Here is a 17,782-nt window from a genome sequence, read left to right on the forward strand (position 1 = left end):
CGCGTCACCGCTGAGAAGAACGGAGAGAGAACGAGAGTGAGTGAAAGCAACAGACAGCAAGATAGAGAGAAAGTGAGAAAGAGAGAGTGAGAGAAAGGGGGGGAGAGAAAGAGATAGCAAGAGAGAGAGAACAAGAGAGAGAAAGAGCGTGAGAAACAAAACAAGAGAGAAAGAGTGTGAGAGAGAAAGCAAAAGAGACAGAAAGAAAACAAGAGAGAGAAAGTGAGAAGAAGAGAGAGAAAGAGGGGGAGAGAGAGAGAAAGAGAGAGGGGGGAGAGAGAGAAAGAGAGGGAGAAAGAGAGGGAAAGGGGGGAGAGATAGCAAGAGAGGGAGAGAGAAAGAGAGAGGGAAAGGGGGAGAGAGGGGGGAGAGAAAGAGGAGATAAAGGAAGAGGAGAGAGAGAAAGGAAGAGAAAGAAAGAAAGAGGGATAGAAAGAGAGAGAGAGTGAGAGATGCTCAGTGAGCCTTTCTTTGAAGTTGCCTTTCTTTCTTTCTTTCTTTCTTTCTTTCTTTCTTTCTTTCTTTCTTTCTTTCTTGCTCTTTTTCTTTCTCTCTTTTACCTTTCCTTCCTCTATTTCTTTTCTTTCTCCTTCCTACCTTCTTCCCTCCCTCCCTCCAGTCCTTCCTCTCTTACTCTCCCCTTTCATAAGTTTCCTTGCTTCCTTCCTCTGTTCCTGTCCCTTCCCTCTTTCCTTCTTCCTTCCTTCCTTCCTTCCTTTCCTCCCTTCCTTTCCTCCCTCCATTTCTTGCTTTCCTTTTCCTTCCTCCCTTCTTTCCTCCCTCATTCCCTTCTTTCACTCCTTCCTCTCTTACTCTCCCCTTTCACACCTTTCTTTGCTTCTTTGCACCCTTCTTCTGTTCCTGTACCTTCCCTCTTTCCTTCCTTCCCACCCTCCGTCCATTCATTCACCCATTCCTCTCTTGATCGCCCCTTTTACGGCGCCGCTGACAGCTAGCTCCCCCCCCCCCCACCGGGCCATGGAAAACTGGTCTAGCTGAAAGCCGGTCCCTGGTGCAAAAAAGGTTGGGGACCTCTGCTGTAGAACATCTTATGGCTTGGCAAAAACTAACAGCAAGAGGGGCAATCTATCATGGGATGAAGAGGTGGCCACTGACAAGTTATTCCTTGCATTTTCTGAAGGCTAGAAAGCTGTGGTCTCACTAAGCTGCTCGTTTCACACTCGAGGGCACAGTTCTGTAGCCTGATTCTTTGGGCCAACCTTCCAATACATCTCCTCTCTCGGGAAAGCTGCATGAACTGAACTTGCAAGTGGAATGGCCTGATTTCACGTGAACTGCGCTCCTCCGAGCAGATTGGCAAGGGGAACTCTGGGCCAGCCGCTCTCCCCGCCGCCCACGGGGCCAGCTGCTCAGTATTTTCAAAGGGTTCCAGCGGCTTCTGACCCTGGTGCTGAAACCTAGCAAGACGGCGGAGGGACTACCGAGGATCCGCCGCGCGCGCTCCGAACAAAGCGGGGATTTGAGCCCTCGGCAGGGAGAAATCCACCATTGCGTCTGCGGGGAAAGGAGCGTTGATTTGATTAAGGGAGCGGGACGGTAGGGCAGCAGTAGCCCCGGAGCCCACCGGCAACGACGGAGAAGAGATTGGCCTCTTTCGAGCCACCCTCGAAGGCAAAGGAGCAGATCAAAGGGGGGGATCGCGCGTTTCGAGCGGAATCCGCGCCGATTTGTGCACCGCCCTCCCCGACTGTTCAGTTCATCTACCACCATAGCCACCATCTCGTCTGCAGAGACACCACCCCATATCGGCCACCAGTAACAACAAGTGCTTGAATGGGTGACGTGAAGTTGGCTTCTCTGGCAAGCGCGCAGGGCGAGCCTCTTTCCTTCCATCCTCGCGAGGGCTGTCCCCACCCGTTGCTATCTGCCGTCGCCAGCTCGGCTGCTTTTTTCTCCTCTCTCTTTCTCCCTTACCTGCCGCCTGGAGATGAAGCCAGAGGAAGACCAGGGAGGCTGCCGTCCTACACATGGTGCCTTCGTGCAGCTGGGAGAGCATCGCCCCAGCTCCCATTGCTGGCCGCCAGAGATGCCAGGCTTGGCTTCTGATCAAGGCTTCTTTCCTCCTTCCTGGTGAATGAGCATGCTTGAGAAGTCCACGCAGATGCAGTAAAGGCCGCGAGGCTGCTGCCCTCTTCTGGCTTCAGGAATTCGCAAAGCAGGCCCTGCTTGAGAAAGCAGCCAGAAAGCATTCTGAAGGAACTGCTGGGTGGGTGAACTAAAAGCACAGAGCGGCCGAATTGGGGTCAAGAAGAAGAACGGGACAAGTCCAAGAGGCCTTGACCTGGTGGAAGAAAGAGAACAGCCTTCTTCAAGCTGAGGGTGGGTGGAAAGGGTTTCCTTCAAAGGAAAACCTTATATCTAGTTTAATGGAAAAAAGGACCAGAGGAGACATGATAGCAGTCTTTCAATATCTCAGGGGTTGCCACAAAGAAGAGGGAGTCAAGCTATTCTCCAAAGCACCTGAGAGTAGAATAAGAAGCAATGGGTGGAAACTAAACAAGGAGAGAAGCAACTTAGAACTAAGGAGAAATTTCCTGACAGTTAGAACAATCAATCAGTGGAAAAACTTGCCTCCAGGAGTTGTGAATGCTCCAACACTAGAAGTTTTTAAGAAGATGTTGGATAACCATTTGCTGTGAAGTAGTATAGGGTTTCATTTCTAGGGTTGGATTAGAAGACCTTCAAGGTCCTTTCCAACTTTGTTCTTGTTCTTGTTGGACTTCAACTCCCATGGCCCCATGAACCAGTAATGCAATGGAGGATTATGGAAGTTGAAATCCAATTCTCCTGGCAATCAGACTGAGAAGATATTCTAATTCAACCAGCCTGGAGATATTCTAATTCATCTACTATAGCGGATTCACCCCCACTTTTTTTGCCCCATTTCCTGATTAGTTCTTAATGGATCTTTCATGCAGGTCAATAGATTTTTTAATATATAATTTAAGACAGTGAAATAGTTTGAAAAAATTCACATAGCAGTTGTCCAAATGCCTTGAACTCATCAGAAAAAAGAAGAAATGCTCCAAGGTAGGCATCACCTGCCACTTCCCATTACTTTACACAAATTGTTGCTTTAACTTAGTCCACCACATCATTCATTTTAAACTAACAATTTATGTTCATAACTCAAGTTCTGAAAATTATAGGTAGCTAGTTCAACACTCTGGGATTAATACAAAGGATGGTCTTTAAGGCAAATTGTAGAAGCAAGTTTTGGTATCAGGATAAACTAATCAGTTATATTTCTTGGCAGACTTCATCTTTTTCTGGTTAAGATACTAGCCAATCTTGATGGAATTTTGGTCTAATTTCTTGTTGACTGTCTTGTATTGGGTACAAAGTTCCAAAAGCCTTTGGCTAATTGAGGTCTAGCTTCATTAATTCTCTAAAATGAGTATCAATCTACCTGTGAATTAAAGCTCTTCATTCTAACCTTGAAATCTGGATTTTTTTCTCTGTTCTCAAGATAGAATATGATCAGCTGAAGCAAATATCATAAAGGAGACTGTCAGGCACACCCAAGGAAGGTCTCGGCCTTCCTGACATCAATAAATACAAGATAAATAAGTCACTTTTCTAGGCTGACTCACCCAGCTAAAAAGCTCCAATCTTGGGAAAGCTTTTACCCTCACTCAATGTCATGTTTTACCTTCTGCAGTTTTGGATTGAAAAAGGAGGATTGAAACCACAGAACATGTTTTACTTCTTTGCTCCTTTTACAGAGATGTTCAAATTGCATTTATCTTCCATGATTGGCAAATATTCTGCTAGCTCAGTCTTTGTCTATGTCCAAATGCTTGTTACAAATAAACTACTATTTATAACAGCACGCTGGATAGGTTTTGTGCAGCAGTATGTAAGTTTTGAGAGCTAATTTGGTGTACTGGTTAAAAGCATCAAACGAGAAATGAATTCTAATCTCGCTTTGAGCACAAAATCAGTTGGCCAGTCACTTTCTCTCAGCTTTCTCTCAGAAGAAGGCAATGGCCAATCACTTCTAAAAAAAATTTCCAAGAAAATTGCAGGGACTGTTCAGGCAGTCTCTGGGAATCATGCATAACTGAATGGAAGGGGAAAAAATATTTTCTGGAACTTAAGAGCTCAAGTTATTGGATCTAATATTAGGTATGAACATATTTTATGTAACTCTAGATATCAACTCATTTATAGCTTGACTTAATTGCTTTTTTTATTCCACTCTTGTGTCCGTCTCAGGGTGTTTTAGAGATGTATTTTAATTTTGTTTTACATTTTTATTTACTGGTTTCCATTAAATTTACTATTTACCTGTAGGTTGTTACAGGTCACTTATGAATATACTTCTGCTATTAATTGGAGAATACAAGAAAACCATTGGCTGACTGAAATAGTAAGAAATACTAATTATTCTGGAAAAAAGCAAACTTCTTGTATAATAGTAAGAATTATAATAAATATTAGCAAATTATTTTTCATTCTACAAAGCAAATAATGTTTATTTGGGCTAAATATGAATTGTGCTGTAACCATAGAAATTATCAGAACAGTGTTTATAGTCAATTTCTGAATTATCAGAACAGTGTTTATAGTCAATTTCAGAGAAGAGAGGTATATACTATATATTACATTATGTCAAATCTGTCAATGTGTTTAAGCTCAGACCCAAATGCCACTAGGTTATTTATATGCTAGCTGTTTGTTTGTTTGTTTGTTTGTTTGTTTGTTTGTTTGCTTGCTTGCTTGCTTGATTACTTTCTTATTTTTATTTAATAGATTTTCTATATTTTTAATAAAAGCATTTAATATTCGTTTATATGCCATTACATGACTTGGATGGCTTCCTTCCAAGTAACCCGAGAAGATTGCTACAAAATTGTCATTGTAGACAATTGAGTTGGGGCTAGTGAGAATGTTTTTTAAGACACTGTATTGCAAAGCTGTGACTTTTCAATGTGGCACCACCCATCATCTTATTTTGTCACCATGGCTAGCTGAGGGACCTGTAGAACTTGAATTAAAATACATTGTTAGGTTTATCTAAGAAGTACACAAAAACTTCAGGCATTTGGTGTAACTATAGCTAACTAGATTATAGATTATTGCTCCATTTGATTTCATTACTGGAGAGAAGACTCAGGAGTGAAGCTCCGTGTTTTGGCAGCTGGGACGATCGCAGTGCAGCATCTCCTTTTCCCTCCTCCCGAACTTTCTCCCTCTTTCCCCAAGTTAGGGAAGCTCTCAATGCAGTTCCCTGGGCTGCTTCTGACTGAGACAACAAAGGCGCAGGGGTTGCTGGGAAGCCCGTAGCATGTGTACAAAATGGCAGGTCCAGGAGGACTGATGTGCTGCCTCTCTATCGGGCCTTGCTGTGAGAAAGGGGCATTTTGGGAGTGGAGCCAAGTCTGTCTTCTGCCTCCATGAAAATCCCACCCCACCCACTCCAGTTCAATTCCATCCCAATTTCTGCAGAAAAAAATATATCAACAGATGCATAATATAACAGAAAGTCTGATTAAAGATTTGACAACTTGTGCTTTAAAGAAATCTCCTTAGTCTTCTAAGTTTTCCTAGTATTACCTGAGGAGGCTTTTCTTCGGAAATTTAGTCACCTTATACAAGTAAACTGACTATTTCCATCCCCAAGTGTCCCTTGGGTTAGGAATCAGGGCTTTTCCCTTCCTCTTAAGCCACACAACCAATGTTGCTCTTCTCTGCCTTCTTCCTTGCACACCCTAAGATGAAAAGGCGGTGGGCCTTGGTCTTCATCTGAATCCCTTCTACCTTTCCTTTGCTCTACCCAGCCTGACTTTTCCCTTCCCCAATTATCTTGCTCTTTATCAGTTGTTCATTTTTCGTCTCAGATTCAAACTCAGATGGGGGCATGATAGGAGGCTTGCACTATAGTCAGCATACCCATTTATATTATATCACTTCACTTTTGGCAGAAGAAGTTCTCAAATCACAGGTAGCCCTTAACTTACAACAGTTTGTTTCATGACCATTCGAAGTTACAACAGCACTGAAAAAAATGTCTTATGACTGTTTTTGTCGTTGTGGCATCCCCTGATCACCTGGTCCAAATTTTGTGGTCAAATTAGTAATCAAAATTTTGATCAGTGGTCACCTGATCAAAATTAACTTAACAATCATGTTACTAACTTCCAGTCAGTGAAGCAGTGGAAGTGATGTGCCAGTGCCTGGAGGCTATTGAAGTCTGGATGGGTGTCAACAGATTCAAACTCAACCCTGATAAAATGGAGTGGCTGTGGGTTTTGCCTCCCAAGGACAATTCCATCTGTCCACCCATTACCCTGGGACGGTGGGAATCACTGACCCCCTCAGAGAAGGTCCGCAATTTGGGCGTCCTCCTCAATCCACAGCTCACATTAGAGAAACATCTTTCAGCTGTGGCGAGAGGGGCGTTTGCCCAGGTTCGCCTGGTGCACCAGTTGCAGCCCTATTTGGACTGGGAGTCACTGCTCACAGTCACTCATGCCCTCATCATCTTGAAGCTCGACTACTGTAACATTCTCTACATGGGGCTACCTCTGAAAAGTGTTCAGAAACTTCAGATTGTGCAGAATGCAGCTGCGAGAGCAATCATGGACTTCCCTAAGTATGCCCATGTTACACCAACACTCCACAGTCTGCATTGGTTGCCAATCAGTTTCCAGTCACAATTCAAAGTGTTGGTTATGATCTTTAAAGCACTTCATGGCATTGGACCAGAATATCTCCGGGACCGCCTTCTGCGGCACGAATCCCAGCGACCAGTTAGGTCCCACAGAGTGGGCCTTCTCCGGGTCCCGTCGACTAAACAATGTCGTTTGGCGGGACCCAGGGGAAGAGCCTTATCTGTGGCAGCCCCGACCCTCTGGAACCAACTCCCCCAGAAATCAGAATTGCTCCCACCCTCCTTGCCTTTCGTAAGCTCCTTAAAACCCACCTCTGTCTTCAGGAATGGGGCAATTGAGATATTCCCTTCCCCCTAGGCCTATACAATTTATGCATGGTATGTTTGTGTGTATGTTCTGTTTTAAATAAGGGTCTTTTAATTATTTTAAATATTAGATTTGTTATATGTTGTTTCATTATTGTTGTTAGCCGACCCGAGTCTACGGAGAGGGGCGGCATACAAATCTAATAAACAAATAAATAAAATTGACTGCAGTGATTAATTTAACAACTGGGGCAAAAAAGTCATAAAATGGGACAAAGGTCACTAAGCAAATGTCTCACTTAGCAACAGAAATGTTGTGCTGAGTTCTGGCTGTAAGTTGAGAACTACCTGTATTACCAAGTCATATTCTTTGTCCATCTAACACAATATTATCTATTCCGTCCATAGAAATTTTCAGGGATCTTTTAATGGATGCTCTTAACTGGACATGTCAAACATATTGCTCCAATCTGTTGTATTCTAGATATTTTAGAGTACAATTTTATTTTTAAAAATTCTTGATTTCAAAAAATAACAGACTAAATACAAATAAAAGACAAAAAGAACAAAAAAATAACAAAAGCTACATACAAAATAGAAAAATTGTGTACTGTATATAACAGATATACAATTAGCACTAAGCATACAACATCCATCCTGGTTGAATGTTGATAAATATAACTCAAACAAATCTAATATATTCCCTCTCTTGCTTTACAGGTTTACAAATGGTTATAACATTTCCCATCTATATTTAACTAAATTACCAATTTAAATTACAATCTCTTAACAAGTATCCAAATATAAAATATTATTGTGAGCCACCCCGAGTCCTGCGAGAGGGGAGGCATACAAATCTAATAAATTATTATTGTTGTTGTTGTTGTTATTGTTATTGTTCATCAATCTGATGAATCAAATCTCTGTTCATGTAAAAATGCTTTTGATTAGTAACGGAAAAACTTAATTTAATCTTTAAAATCCTCTGTTAATAGTCCATTGTTGTACTTGACATTCAGAAACTCCACAAATGGCCTTCAATCTCTTATAAACTTACCCAACCCTTTGTCTCTAATCAATGCAGCTGATTTGCCAGCTGTATCAGTTTCAGGATCTATTCCTGGTATTTCCTTTTCTTTCCAGTATTTGGCATATACTGTACAATCTTTGCAACAGTCACCATGTACAAAAATAAAATCCCAAATTGTTTTTCTATCAGTTTATCCCTAATCTTCCCCCTGACCAACAAATGTTTTAGTACGATTGTTGAATGAATGGAAGTTTTTAAAGTAGATTTTTATGGATTTTTTAATGTATTAATTGGATTGATTTTACTATTGTCTATTTATATATGTTGTGAGCCACCGCGAGTCCCCAGAGAGGGGCGGCATCCAAATCCAAATCCAAATCCAAATCCATCAATCAATCAATACCAAGAAGGTATTTCAGGTTTAATTAATATTTGCATTTTAAATAGTTTCTGCATAATTGTTATTATATTTATCCAATATGATTTAGTAAACATGTGTTTACACCACATGTGGTAAAATGTACCTGGAATTTGATTACATTTACAATGTTTGTTGGAGGTTCCCTTATACATTCTTGCCAATCTGCCTGGTATCGAATACCACCGATCTATCATTTTATAAAAGTTTTGTTTCAGAATGTAATTTAGAGTAAACTTCAAACCATTAGTCCACATATTTTCCCATTGATCTAGTATAATATTCTGACCATTTATTTTGCCCAGTCTATCATAGAATGCTTAACATATTCATCTTCCAAGTTCATCCAATGTAGCATTTTATAAACTCTAGAAATCACTTTAGGGTGACCATTAGAAATCAAAATCACCCCAAAAGTATAAATTGGATTCTAATTCAGATTTATCTCCTGCAAAAAGTAAACTTTTTAAATCAAGTTATCAAAATATCTTTCAAATATTCTATAATAATTAAACCAGTCACATTGAAATCCTCCATTTACCATTTATTCCCCTGTGTTTATCTAAATTTCCTTTTCATCAAATCTCAGGAAATCATAATATGTCAACTTTGATTAGCATCTCTTTTCAGTTCAATGCTTCATGAAGTTATATCCAAAGGAGAACCCTATATGTCCAATCAACTGCCTAATAAAATTATTCTTAAAACCTGGATTAACCTCTATTTTATTGTACCATAGATATATATGCCACCCAAATCCAGGAAGACTTCAAGGTCTTCAATCTTTGATTTTCCAACGTTATGCAATCTTTCTGCCACGGTACAATTTTCATTATCTTTGAGCAATGGCAATACACAATGGGATTATAACCCAAGAGTTCTTAATGGGAGAATGTGGCCAATTCACCACAGCCAGCAGGACATCTCTCTGTGGCCAACTCAGTGAGGGATAAATTGCTGCATAACAAATTAACAATTCCATTTATATGGAATAAAAAATTATTTTATTTTTTGTTATTCACATTTCATTTTGTCTCCCCGTTTCCATTCTTTCTTTAATTATTCTATTCCACCATTTCTTCAATATTAGACTAACCTTTGTCCTGCAGTGAGTTGGTTATGCTGCGTTCTCCTAGATCTAGGTAAGAGAGTGTTAAGAAAGGCCCTTGGATTTTCTGCTTGCATAGTATATATCATGGTCCTTCCTCAACTGAGGTGTGAATTATGACGTGTATAACCTTATTCTTCAATTTGGGAATGTATCTTAAATCAGGAATATAGAATAGGATATAATTATTTTTTAATTGGTCAAGAGTGATTGGACACGTAAGGAATTTGTCTTGGGGTATATGCTTTCAATGTACATTCATCAAGAATCATAAGGTACAACTTTAATGATAGTCCTGGTATAAATCAGTCTGAGTTTCCAATACTGTGCACGCGCGGCCATCTTGTTTTCAGCATTATTATTTTTTAAAAAAATGGTACTGCGCATGCATGCGCACAAAGTGCCCGGGTGCCCGGATGGTGTGCACATGTGGCATGCATACATAGTGGACCTATGTGGTGCGCACACATGGTGCACACATGCAGTGCACCCAAACAGTGCGGGAGGAAATGAACCAGAAGTGAGATAAGTTGAACCTACCCCTGCAGCAACCCTATCATGTCATTTTCCTTATATGATTTACTGTGGCAAATCATTGCTTCACAATCTTGTTTATGCATCCAAAAATAGTCAATTGAGTACCCTTGCAAAAGAAGCATAAAAAACCAATATCATTTGAAATCTTTCAATAAAAATTAGATTAATATCTTGGTCCTAAATTCCCAGGTCTCCTAAAAGATAATTATGGGGCAGCTTTGAAAGCAGTTGCAATGAAGTCTGTATCCAGCAGGTGGCAGTAAAAGATTCATGACTAGGCTGTTAGAACATCCCAAGAAAAGTAAATGCGGGAAAAACATAGAAGATGTCAATAAGAAATCAGTCTTGCGAAACTGTGTTTAATATTTTTCTAAAATGAGGTCTGTATGGAAGTCACGTAAATAAGAATTTTTCATCACATTAGAGTTAACTTACAGTTAAAATTTGAATGTATTTCTTTTGGTGTTTTTTTTTTACAAAATTACAAAAACACCCAAGACAAATTTCTTGTGTGTCCAATCACATTTGGCCAATAAAATTCTATTCTATTCTATTCTATTCTATTCCATTCCATTCCATTCTATTCTATTCTGATACTAAAAGAATGCATCAATTTCTCTTGTACACTGCAAGATCACTTTCTGTTAGCAACACTTTTTAGCAATACTATGTATAAAGCTGTAAGGGGGCAAGTTTGCCACACTACTATTTAATAGATGTTTTTGAATTGTAATGTTAGAAATAGTGGCAACTCTGTTATGATTTCATTTATTATTTCACAGAACTACAGAATTCCAGCCTACTTGGCTACATGGCATAATATTGTTTATACTGCTTCAATGGACTATTAATAGATTAGATTAGATTAGATTAGATTTATTGGATTTATATGCCGCCCCTCTCCGCAAACTCGGGGCGGCTCACAACAATAATAAAAAACAGCACAGTACATAATACCAAATCCAATGCCCACCAATCTAATTACAGTTTAAAATTAGTAATCTCATAAAAACAGTATATATAAAAAACAGGCACACAGTCAATCAATCAACAAAACAACATGGGCAAGGGGGAGGTGTTTTAGTTCCCCCATGCCTGACGGCAGAGGTGGGTCTTAAGGAGTTTTCGAAAGGCAGGGAGGGTGGGGGCAATCCTAATCTCAGGGGGGAGCTGGTTCCAGAGGGTCGGGGCCCCCACAGAGAAGGCTCTTCCCCTGGGTCCCGCCAGACGACATTGTTTAGTCGACGGGACCCGGAGAAGGCCAACTCTGTGGGACCTAACCGGTCGCTGGGATTCGTGCGGCAGGAGGCGGTCCCGAAGATATTCTGGTCCGGTGCCATGAAGGACTTTATAGGTCATAACCAACACTTTGAATTGTGACCGGAAACTGATCGGCAACCAATGCAGACTGCGGAGTGTTGGAGTGATATGGGCATACTTGGAGAAGCCCATAATTGCTCTCGCAGCTGCATTCTGCACGATCTGAAGTTTCCAAACACTTTTCAAAGGTAGCCCCATGTAGAGAGCGTTACAGTAGTCGAGCCTCGAGGTGATGAGGGCATGAGTGACTGTGAGCAATGACTCCCGGTCCAAATAGGGTCGCAACTGGTGCACCAGGCGAACCTGGGCAAATGCCCCCCTCGCCACAGCTGAAAGGTGTTTTTCTAATGTGAGCTGTGGATCGAGGAGGACGCCCAAGTTGCGGACCCTCTCTGAGGGGGTCAATAATTCCCCCCCCCGGGTAATGGACGGACAGATAGAATTGTCCTTGGGAGGCAAAACCCACAGCCACTCCATCTTGTCTGGGTTGAGTTTGAGTTTGTTGACACCTATCCAGGCCCCAACAGCCTCCAGGCACCAGCACATCACTTCCACTGCTTCGTTGACTGGACATGGGGTGGAGATGTACAACTGGGTGTCATCGGCATATTGATGATACTTCACCCCATGCCCTTGGATGATCTCGCCCAGCGGTTTCATGTAGATATTAAATAGCAGGGGGGAGAGGACCGACCCCTGAGGCACCCCACAAGGGAGAAACCTCGGGGTCGACCTCTGACCCCCCACTAACACTGACTGCGACCGACCGGAGAGGTAGGAGGAGAACCACTGAAGAACAGTGCCTCCCACCCCCAACCCCTCCAGCCGGTGCAGAAGGATACCATGGTCGATGGTATCGAAAGCTGCTGAGAGGTCAAGGAGCACCAGGACAGAGGACAGGCCCCTGTCCCGGGCCCGCCAGAGATCATCCATCAACGCAACCAAAGCAGTTTCCGTGCCGTAGCCGGGCCTGAATCCAGACTGCTGGGGACCTAGATAATTGGCTTCTTCCAAGGATCACTGGAGCTGGAGTGCCACCACCTTCTCGACAACCTTCCCCATAAAGGGAAGGTTGGAGACTGGCCGGTAGTTATTAAGTACAGCTGGGTCCAGGGAAGGCTTCTTGAGGAGGGGGCGCACAACCTCCTCCTTATAAAGGGGCGGAAAGGACCCTCCCCCAAGGAGGCATTGACAATCTCCTGGACCCAGCTCCGTGTCACCCCTCGACTGGCCGAAACCAGCCAAGAGGGACACGGATCCAGTAGACAGGTGGCGGAACTCACAGCTCCAATGGCCTTGTCCACTTCATCAGGTGTCACCAAGTCAAACTCCTCCCAGACAGATGGACAAGGACGTTTAGCCCCAGTCACCTCGACTGACTCATTGTCAGTCGACTCTGTTTCACAATTGGAGTCAAGGTCCGCTCGGATCCGGGTGATTTTATCAGCGAAAAACGTGTTAAAATCCTCGGCACTACTCTGAAAGGGTTCCCCAACTCCCCTCTGATTAAGAAGGGAGTGGGTTACCCTAAACAGAGCGGCAGGGCAGGATTCTGCTGATGCAATCAAGGCGGCATGATACGTGCATCTTGCCGCCTTGAGCGCCACTTTGTAAGTCTTAATATGAGCTCTTACAAGTGTTCAATCGGATTCGGACTTACTCTTCCTCCATCGCTTCTCCAGACGTCTCTTCTGGCGCTTCAACACCCGGAGCTCCTCGTTGAACCATGGAGCTCTACGGGGTCTAGTGCCGCGGAGAGGTCGCAACAGCGCAATCCGGTCAAGAGCCTCCCCTGCAGCCTTGTTCCAGGCCTCAGCAAGAGACTCTGCCGAACTGTGGACAAGTGTATCTGGAATAACCCCAAGCGCCATCTGGAAGCCTTCTGGATCCATCAGGCGTCTGGGGCGGAACCTCCTAATTGGTTCCGCCTCCCTGCAGGGAAGGATTGGAGCCAGGAAGTTAAGCCGCAGTAGGAAATGATCTGACCACGACAAAGGCAACACTTCTAAGCCCCTTAATCTCAGATCATTACTCAATTGCTCCGAGAGGAATATCATATCGGGTGCGTGCCCACCCTCGTGAATCGGACCCTGAACTACTTGAGTCAGGTCCATGGCTGTCATGGTGGCCATGAACTCCTGTGCCAGTCCAGAGGAACCGCCGAGCGACGGCAGATTGAAGTCCCCCAGGACGATAAGTCCGGGGAACTCCACCGCCAGCCCGGCCACCTCCTCGAGTAGCACAGGCAGGGCTGTTGACACGCAGCTGGGAGGCAGGTACGTGAGTAACAAGCCCACCTGAACCCCTAAGTCCAACTTCACCAGGAGGGACTCGCAACCCGCCACCTCTGGAGCAATGAGCCTACGCAGGCCAAGACTCTCCCTGGCTATAATAGCCACTCCTCCCCCCCTTCCCTGGGGTCGAGGTTGGTGCCATACCCGAAACCCAGCTGGGCAAATTTCAGAGAGAGGAACTCCTCCCTCTGGGCCCAGCCAGGTTTCGGTCACACAAGCCAGGTCGGCCTCCTCATCCAGGATCAGATCCCGGATGAGGAGAGCTTTATTTACCACCGACCTGGCATTGAGTAGCAACAACCTGAGCCCAGGGCCAGAATTACACTCATCACCAGTGCCTTGAGTTAAACTCATGGAGCCTGAAGAAGGGATCGCTACTAAGCAGCGATCCCTCCTTCCCCTGGAACGGCTAGCTCCATGGCTTCCGCCATACCTGCCTCTCCCCAGCAAGACCGGGATATTTTGACCCTCTGCCACCCCAGAGATAAGTGTCCCCTCCCCTCCTGCCCTTCCAGCGTCAGGTGTGCCAAAAATTCCATTCATGTCATATTCATTCATTTCATACATATTATAATCCCGCCCACCCACTCCATTCCATCTATCACCCCCCTCCCATTCATTTTCATTCACAGTATTCCATTCATTCCAATAATTACTAAAATAATCCCATTCATTCATGCCATCACTACCATCCTCCCATCCACTTAAAAATCCCCACAATAATTTAGTTAAAAAGAGTTAATATAAAACTAACAGTTCATATTATTAAAAATATTAATTATTAAAAATATAGATAAATATAAGTAATAAAAATAAAAATATAGGTAGAAGATATTTCAACTGGTCAGTTAATTAATCAATTAAGCCAAGTTCATATAGATATCATCCAGTCTGAAAAGGTGAGTCCAAGGGATGTATGATGTTATTAGTAGGACAAACAGTCCTGAGTATAAACTCTGTCCTCTGTCCTCCCAGGCTTTCTCTTTGCCACTGTCGTTGTTATCAGCTTTCTCACCTCCACGGCACCCCCGGTCTCTCATGGGTTGCCCCAAATGTCTACCAGTACCTCTGCTGTTATTTGGGAGGTATCTCTGTATCTCCTGGTCTTCAGTTATAGCATCCAGCAGCCACAAGGTTTTCATACTGTCAATTTCAATCTGGCAGTCTCTTTCTCACAATCTCCTTGTTTACTATAATGGCCGGCCCTCCTTCTTCCAGGCACTCCAGCCCCGAGTATGTCCACCGCAAAGCCCTCCGACGTCGAGCGTGCCCACCATGTAACCACTTGGCGTCCAGCGTCTATCCCGTTGTTTTTGGGAACGTCCTGTTGTTGTGGGGGACGTTTTCCTCCATCTGCTTTCCTCCTCGGCCCGTGCACGGTCCACCCAGCATGCTCGCCCTGAACATTCACACGCTCGCTCGCTCCTTCTCAATCCCTCTCCACCTCTCCTTTTCCACCTCTGTCCGTGTCGGTATGGGTCAATGCCGGGCGGCAACCACCACTCTTCTTATCTCTGCCAGCCCCCGGGTTGAGCCTCAATGTGATTGCAACAATACAGCTCACCCCACTGCAGAATGCTCTTAAAAAGCGTGGATTCAGGGCAGAATCAAGCCAGCTCGGTTGCTGACGCCATTTTCCGAGCCCCAGCTGATCGGGGCTCCCAGCTTTCTCACAGCAGGAAATAAAGAGAAAAGCGCTGCCGAGACACAAGGTAACACGATCCTCCGAAACAGGGGAATCTAATCCTTCTGAACTATCTGTTGTTTTTCAAAATTAACTGAAAAATTTCCCTATATTTGATGTTAATGCCGTAGTCCAGTGGAGCAGCAGTCTCTTCCCTCCCTCCTGCTACTCAACCGGAACCGGAATATAGATGGTATTAGTAACCAAATATTTTTAAAAATGGAATCAATATAGGGCCTGTATATATCTTTACATATATATACATAAACACACACACATTTACATATACAGTAATACCTCATGATACGAACTTAATTGGTGCAAGGAGGAGGTTCGTAAGACGAAAGGTTCGTAAGACGAAACATTGTTTCCCATAGGAAACAATGTAAAGTCAATTAATCCGTGCAACCAAAACCCCCCCCCCGCAAAAAAACGGCTTTCGGCGACTGCTGGGAAGCGGCGCGGCTGTTTTAAAAGGTGACAGCCGGCCTGGGGGGCTTCCCAGCACCCCCGAACCCGGGTTCGGGGTTCAGGGGGTGCTGGCAAGCCCCCCATGCCGGCTCCGACCTTTTAAAACATCCGCGCCGCTTCCCAGCTGTCTCCTGAAGCCGAACGCAGAAGTTCAGGGTTCGGGGTTCGGGGGGTGCTGGGAAGCCCCCCAGGCCGGCTGCGACCTTTTAAAACAGCCGCGCCGCTTCCTAGCTGTCTCCCGAAGCCGAACGCTAAAGCCGAACTTCCGCGTTCGGCTTCGGGAGACAGCTGGGAAGCGGCGCGGCTGTTTTAAAAGGTCGCAGCCGGCCTGGGGGGCTTCCCAGCACCCCCCGAACCCCAAACCCGGGTTCGGGGGGTGCTGGCAAGCCCCCCAGGCCGGCTGCGACCTTTTAAAACAGCCGTGCCGCTTCCCAGCTGTCTCCTGAAGCCGAACGCTAAAGCCGAACTTCCGCGTTCGGCTTTGGGAGACAGCTGGGAAGCGGTGCGGCTGTTTTAAAAGGTGACAGCCGGGCTGGGGGGCTTCCCAGCAACCTCCCGAACCGAACCCGCGGTTCAGAAAAATTTTGCCTCTTCTTACAAACTTTGTTCCAGTTACGAACCGGCGTTCGGGAGGCTTCTGGGAAGCCCCGCCGCCCGGCTGTCACCTTTTAAAACAGCCACGCGGCTTCTCAGCCGTCTCCGAACGCCGGTTCGTAACTCGAAAAAAGTTCGTAAGAAGAGGCAAAAATTTTCTGAACCCCGGGTTCGTATCACGAGTTGTTCGTAAGACGAGGGGTTCGTATCTTGAGGTACCACTGTATTTCTGAAGACCTTTGATTCAATGGTACATGACAAACTATTCTAAAAATAAGATCCAATTGCATTTCTGGACCCCTGCACAAATGGATTATTGCATTCCTGTCAAATAGCAACAAGTGGTCAAAATAGGAAACACTTTATCAAACCTTGTACCTGTTAACAGCAGCATTTTAGGACCAACTCTCTTTATTCTTTACATAAGTGATCTTTGTGATAATATAAAAAGTTAACGGTGTCCTCTTCGCAGATGAAGTAAAACTATTCAACACCATCAATAATACTACTACCCTTCAAAAAGATCTTGACTACGTATCAGAAAGGTCAAAAAAGTGGCAACTTCAAATCTCAATCAACAAATGCTCAGTCTTACACATTGGCAAAAATAATCAGAATGCAAAATACAAACTAGATGATCACAACCTTGTTGACAATCCTCACTCAGTTAAAGGACTTTGGAGTACTCATATCTAATAATTTAAGTGTCAGAGCCCACTACAACAGGGTAATATCATACTTCTAACTAGAGCATATGAAACATTTGCTAGACCAATTCTTGAATACACCTCATCTGTCTGTGGAACCCACACTACATCTGTCTGTGGAACCCACACTATATTGGAAATTAATATAATTGAGAATGGCCAGAGATATATCACATGGGGAGTACTATACTCCTCTATTTGCAACAAAATACCTTATGCCACTAGACTTGAAATTTTGAGTATAGAAAATTTAGAAATATGCCACCTTTGATCTGACCTAAGTGTAGCACACAAAATTATATGTTAAAATGTCCTATCTGTCAATGACTTCTTCAGCTTCAACTGCAACTATACACAAGCACACAATAGATACAAACTTAAGGTAAACTGCACCAAGCTTGATTGCAAAAAATTCGACCTCAGCAACAGAGTGGTCAACATCTGGAATATATTACTGAATCTGTAGTTTCTGAATCTATCAGCTTATAGTTAGATTGCCTTTGAAGAATTTGCAAATAATATTTGCACAAAACTTGAGAACAGCTTTTTGTCTAAAGCTGCATCTTTCCCAGTACCAGCCCTATTCCTATTAAGGAGAGCAATTGTTGGATGCTTTCCCATCAGCTGTCGAAATTAATGAAGGAGGAGAAAAATAAACTGGAGGAATCCTCAAATA

At 43.8% G+C, this 17,782-nt stretch overlaps 1 protein-coding gene across 1 annotated transcript in view; it reads right to left on the bottom strand.

Annotated features, from left to right (window-relative positions):
* Positions 1-2,014, bottom strand: part of PTPRR (protein tyrosine phosphatase receptor type R) — a 111,588-nt gene extending 109,574 nt beyond the window's left edge. The window contains exon 1 of the mRNA XM_070755707.1: positions 1,936-2,014. Coding sequence (XP_070611808.1) covers positions 1,936-1,990 — 55 coding nt within the window. The 5' untranslated portion in view covers positions 1,991-2,014. The remainder of the gene's footprint in view (positions 1-1,935) is intronic.
* Positions 2,015-17,782: the final 15,768 nt, after the last annotated feature.

The sequence above is a fragment of the Erythrolamprus reginae genome, chromosome 6 (genome assembly GCF_031021105.1).
Source record: "Erythrolamprus reginae isolate rEryReg1 chromosome 6, rEryReg1.hap1, whole genome shotgun sequence".
In the NCBI taxonomy this organism is placed as follows: Eukaryota; Metazoa; Chordata; class Lepidosauria; order Squamata; family Dipsadidae; genus Erythrolamprus; species Erythrolamprus reginae.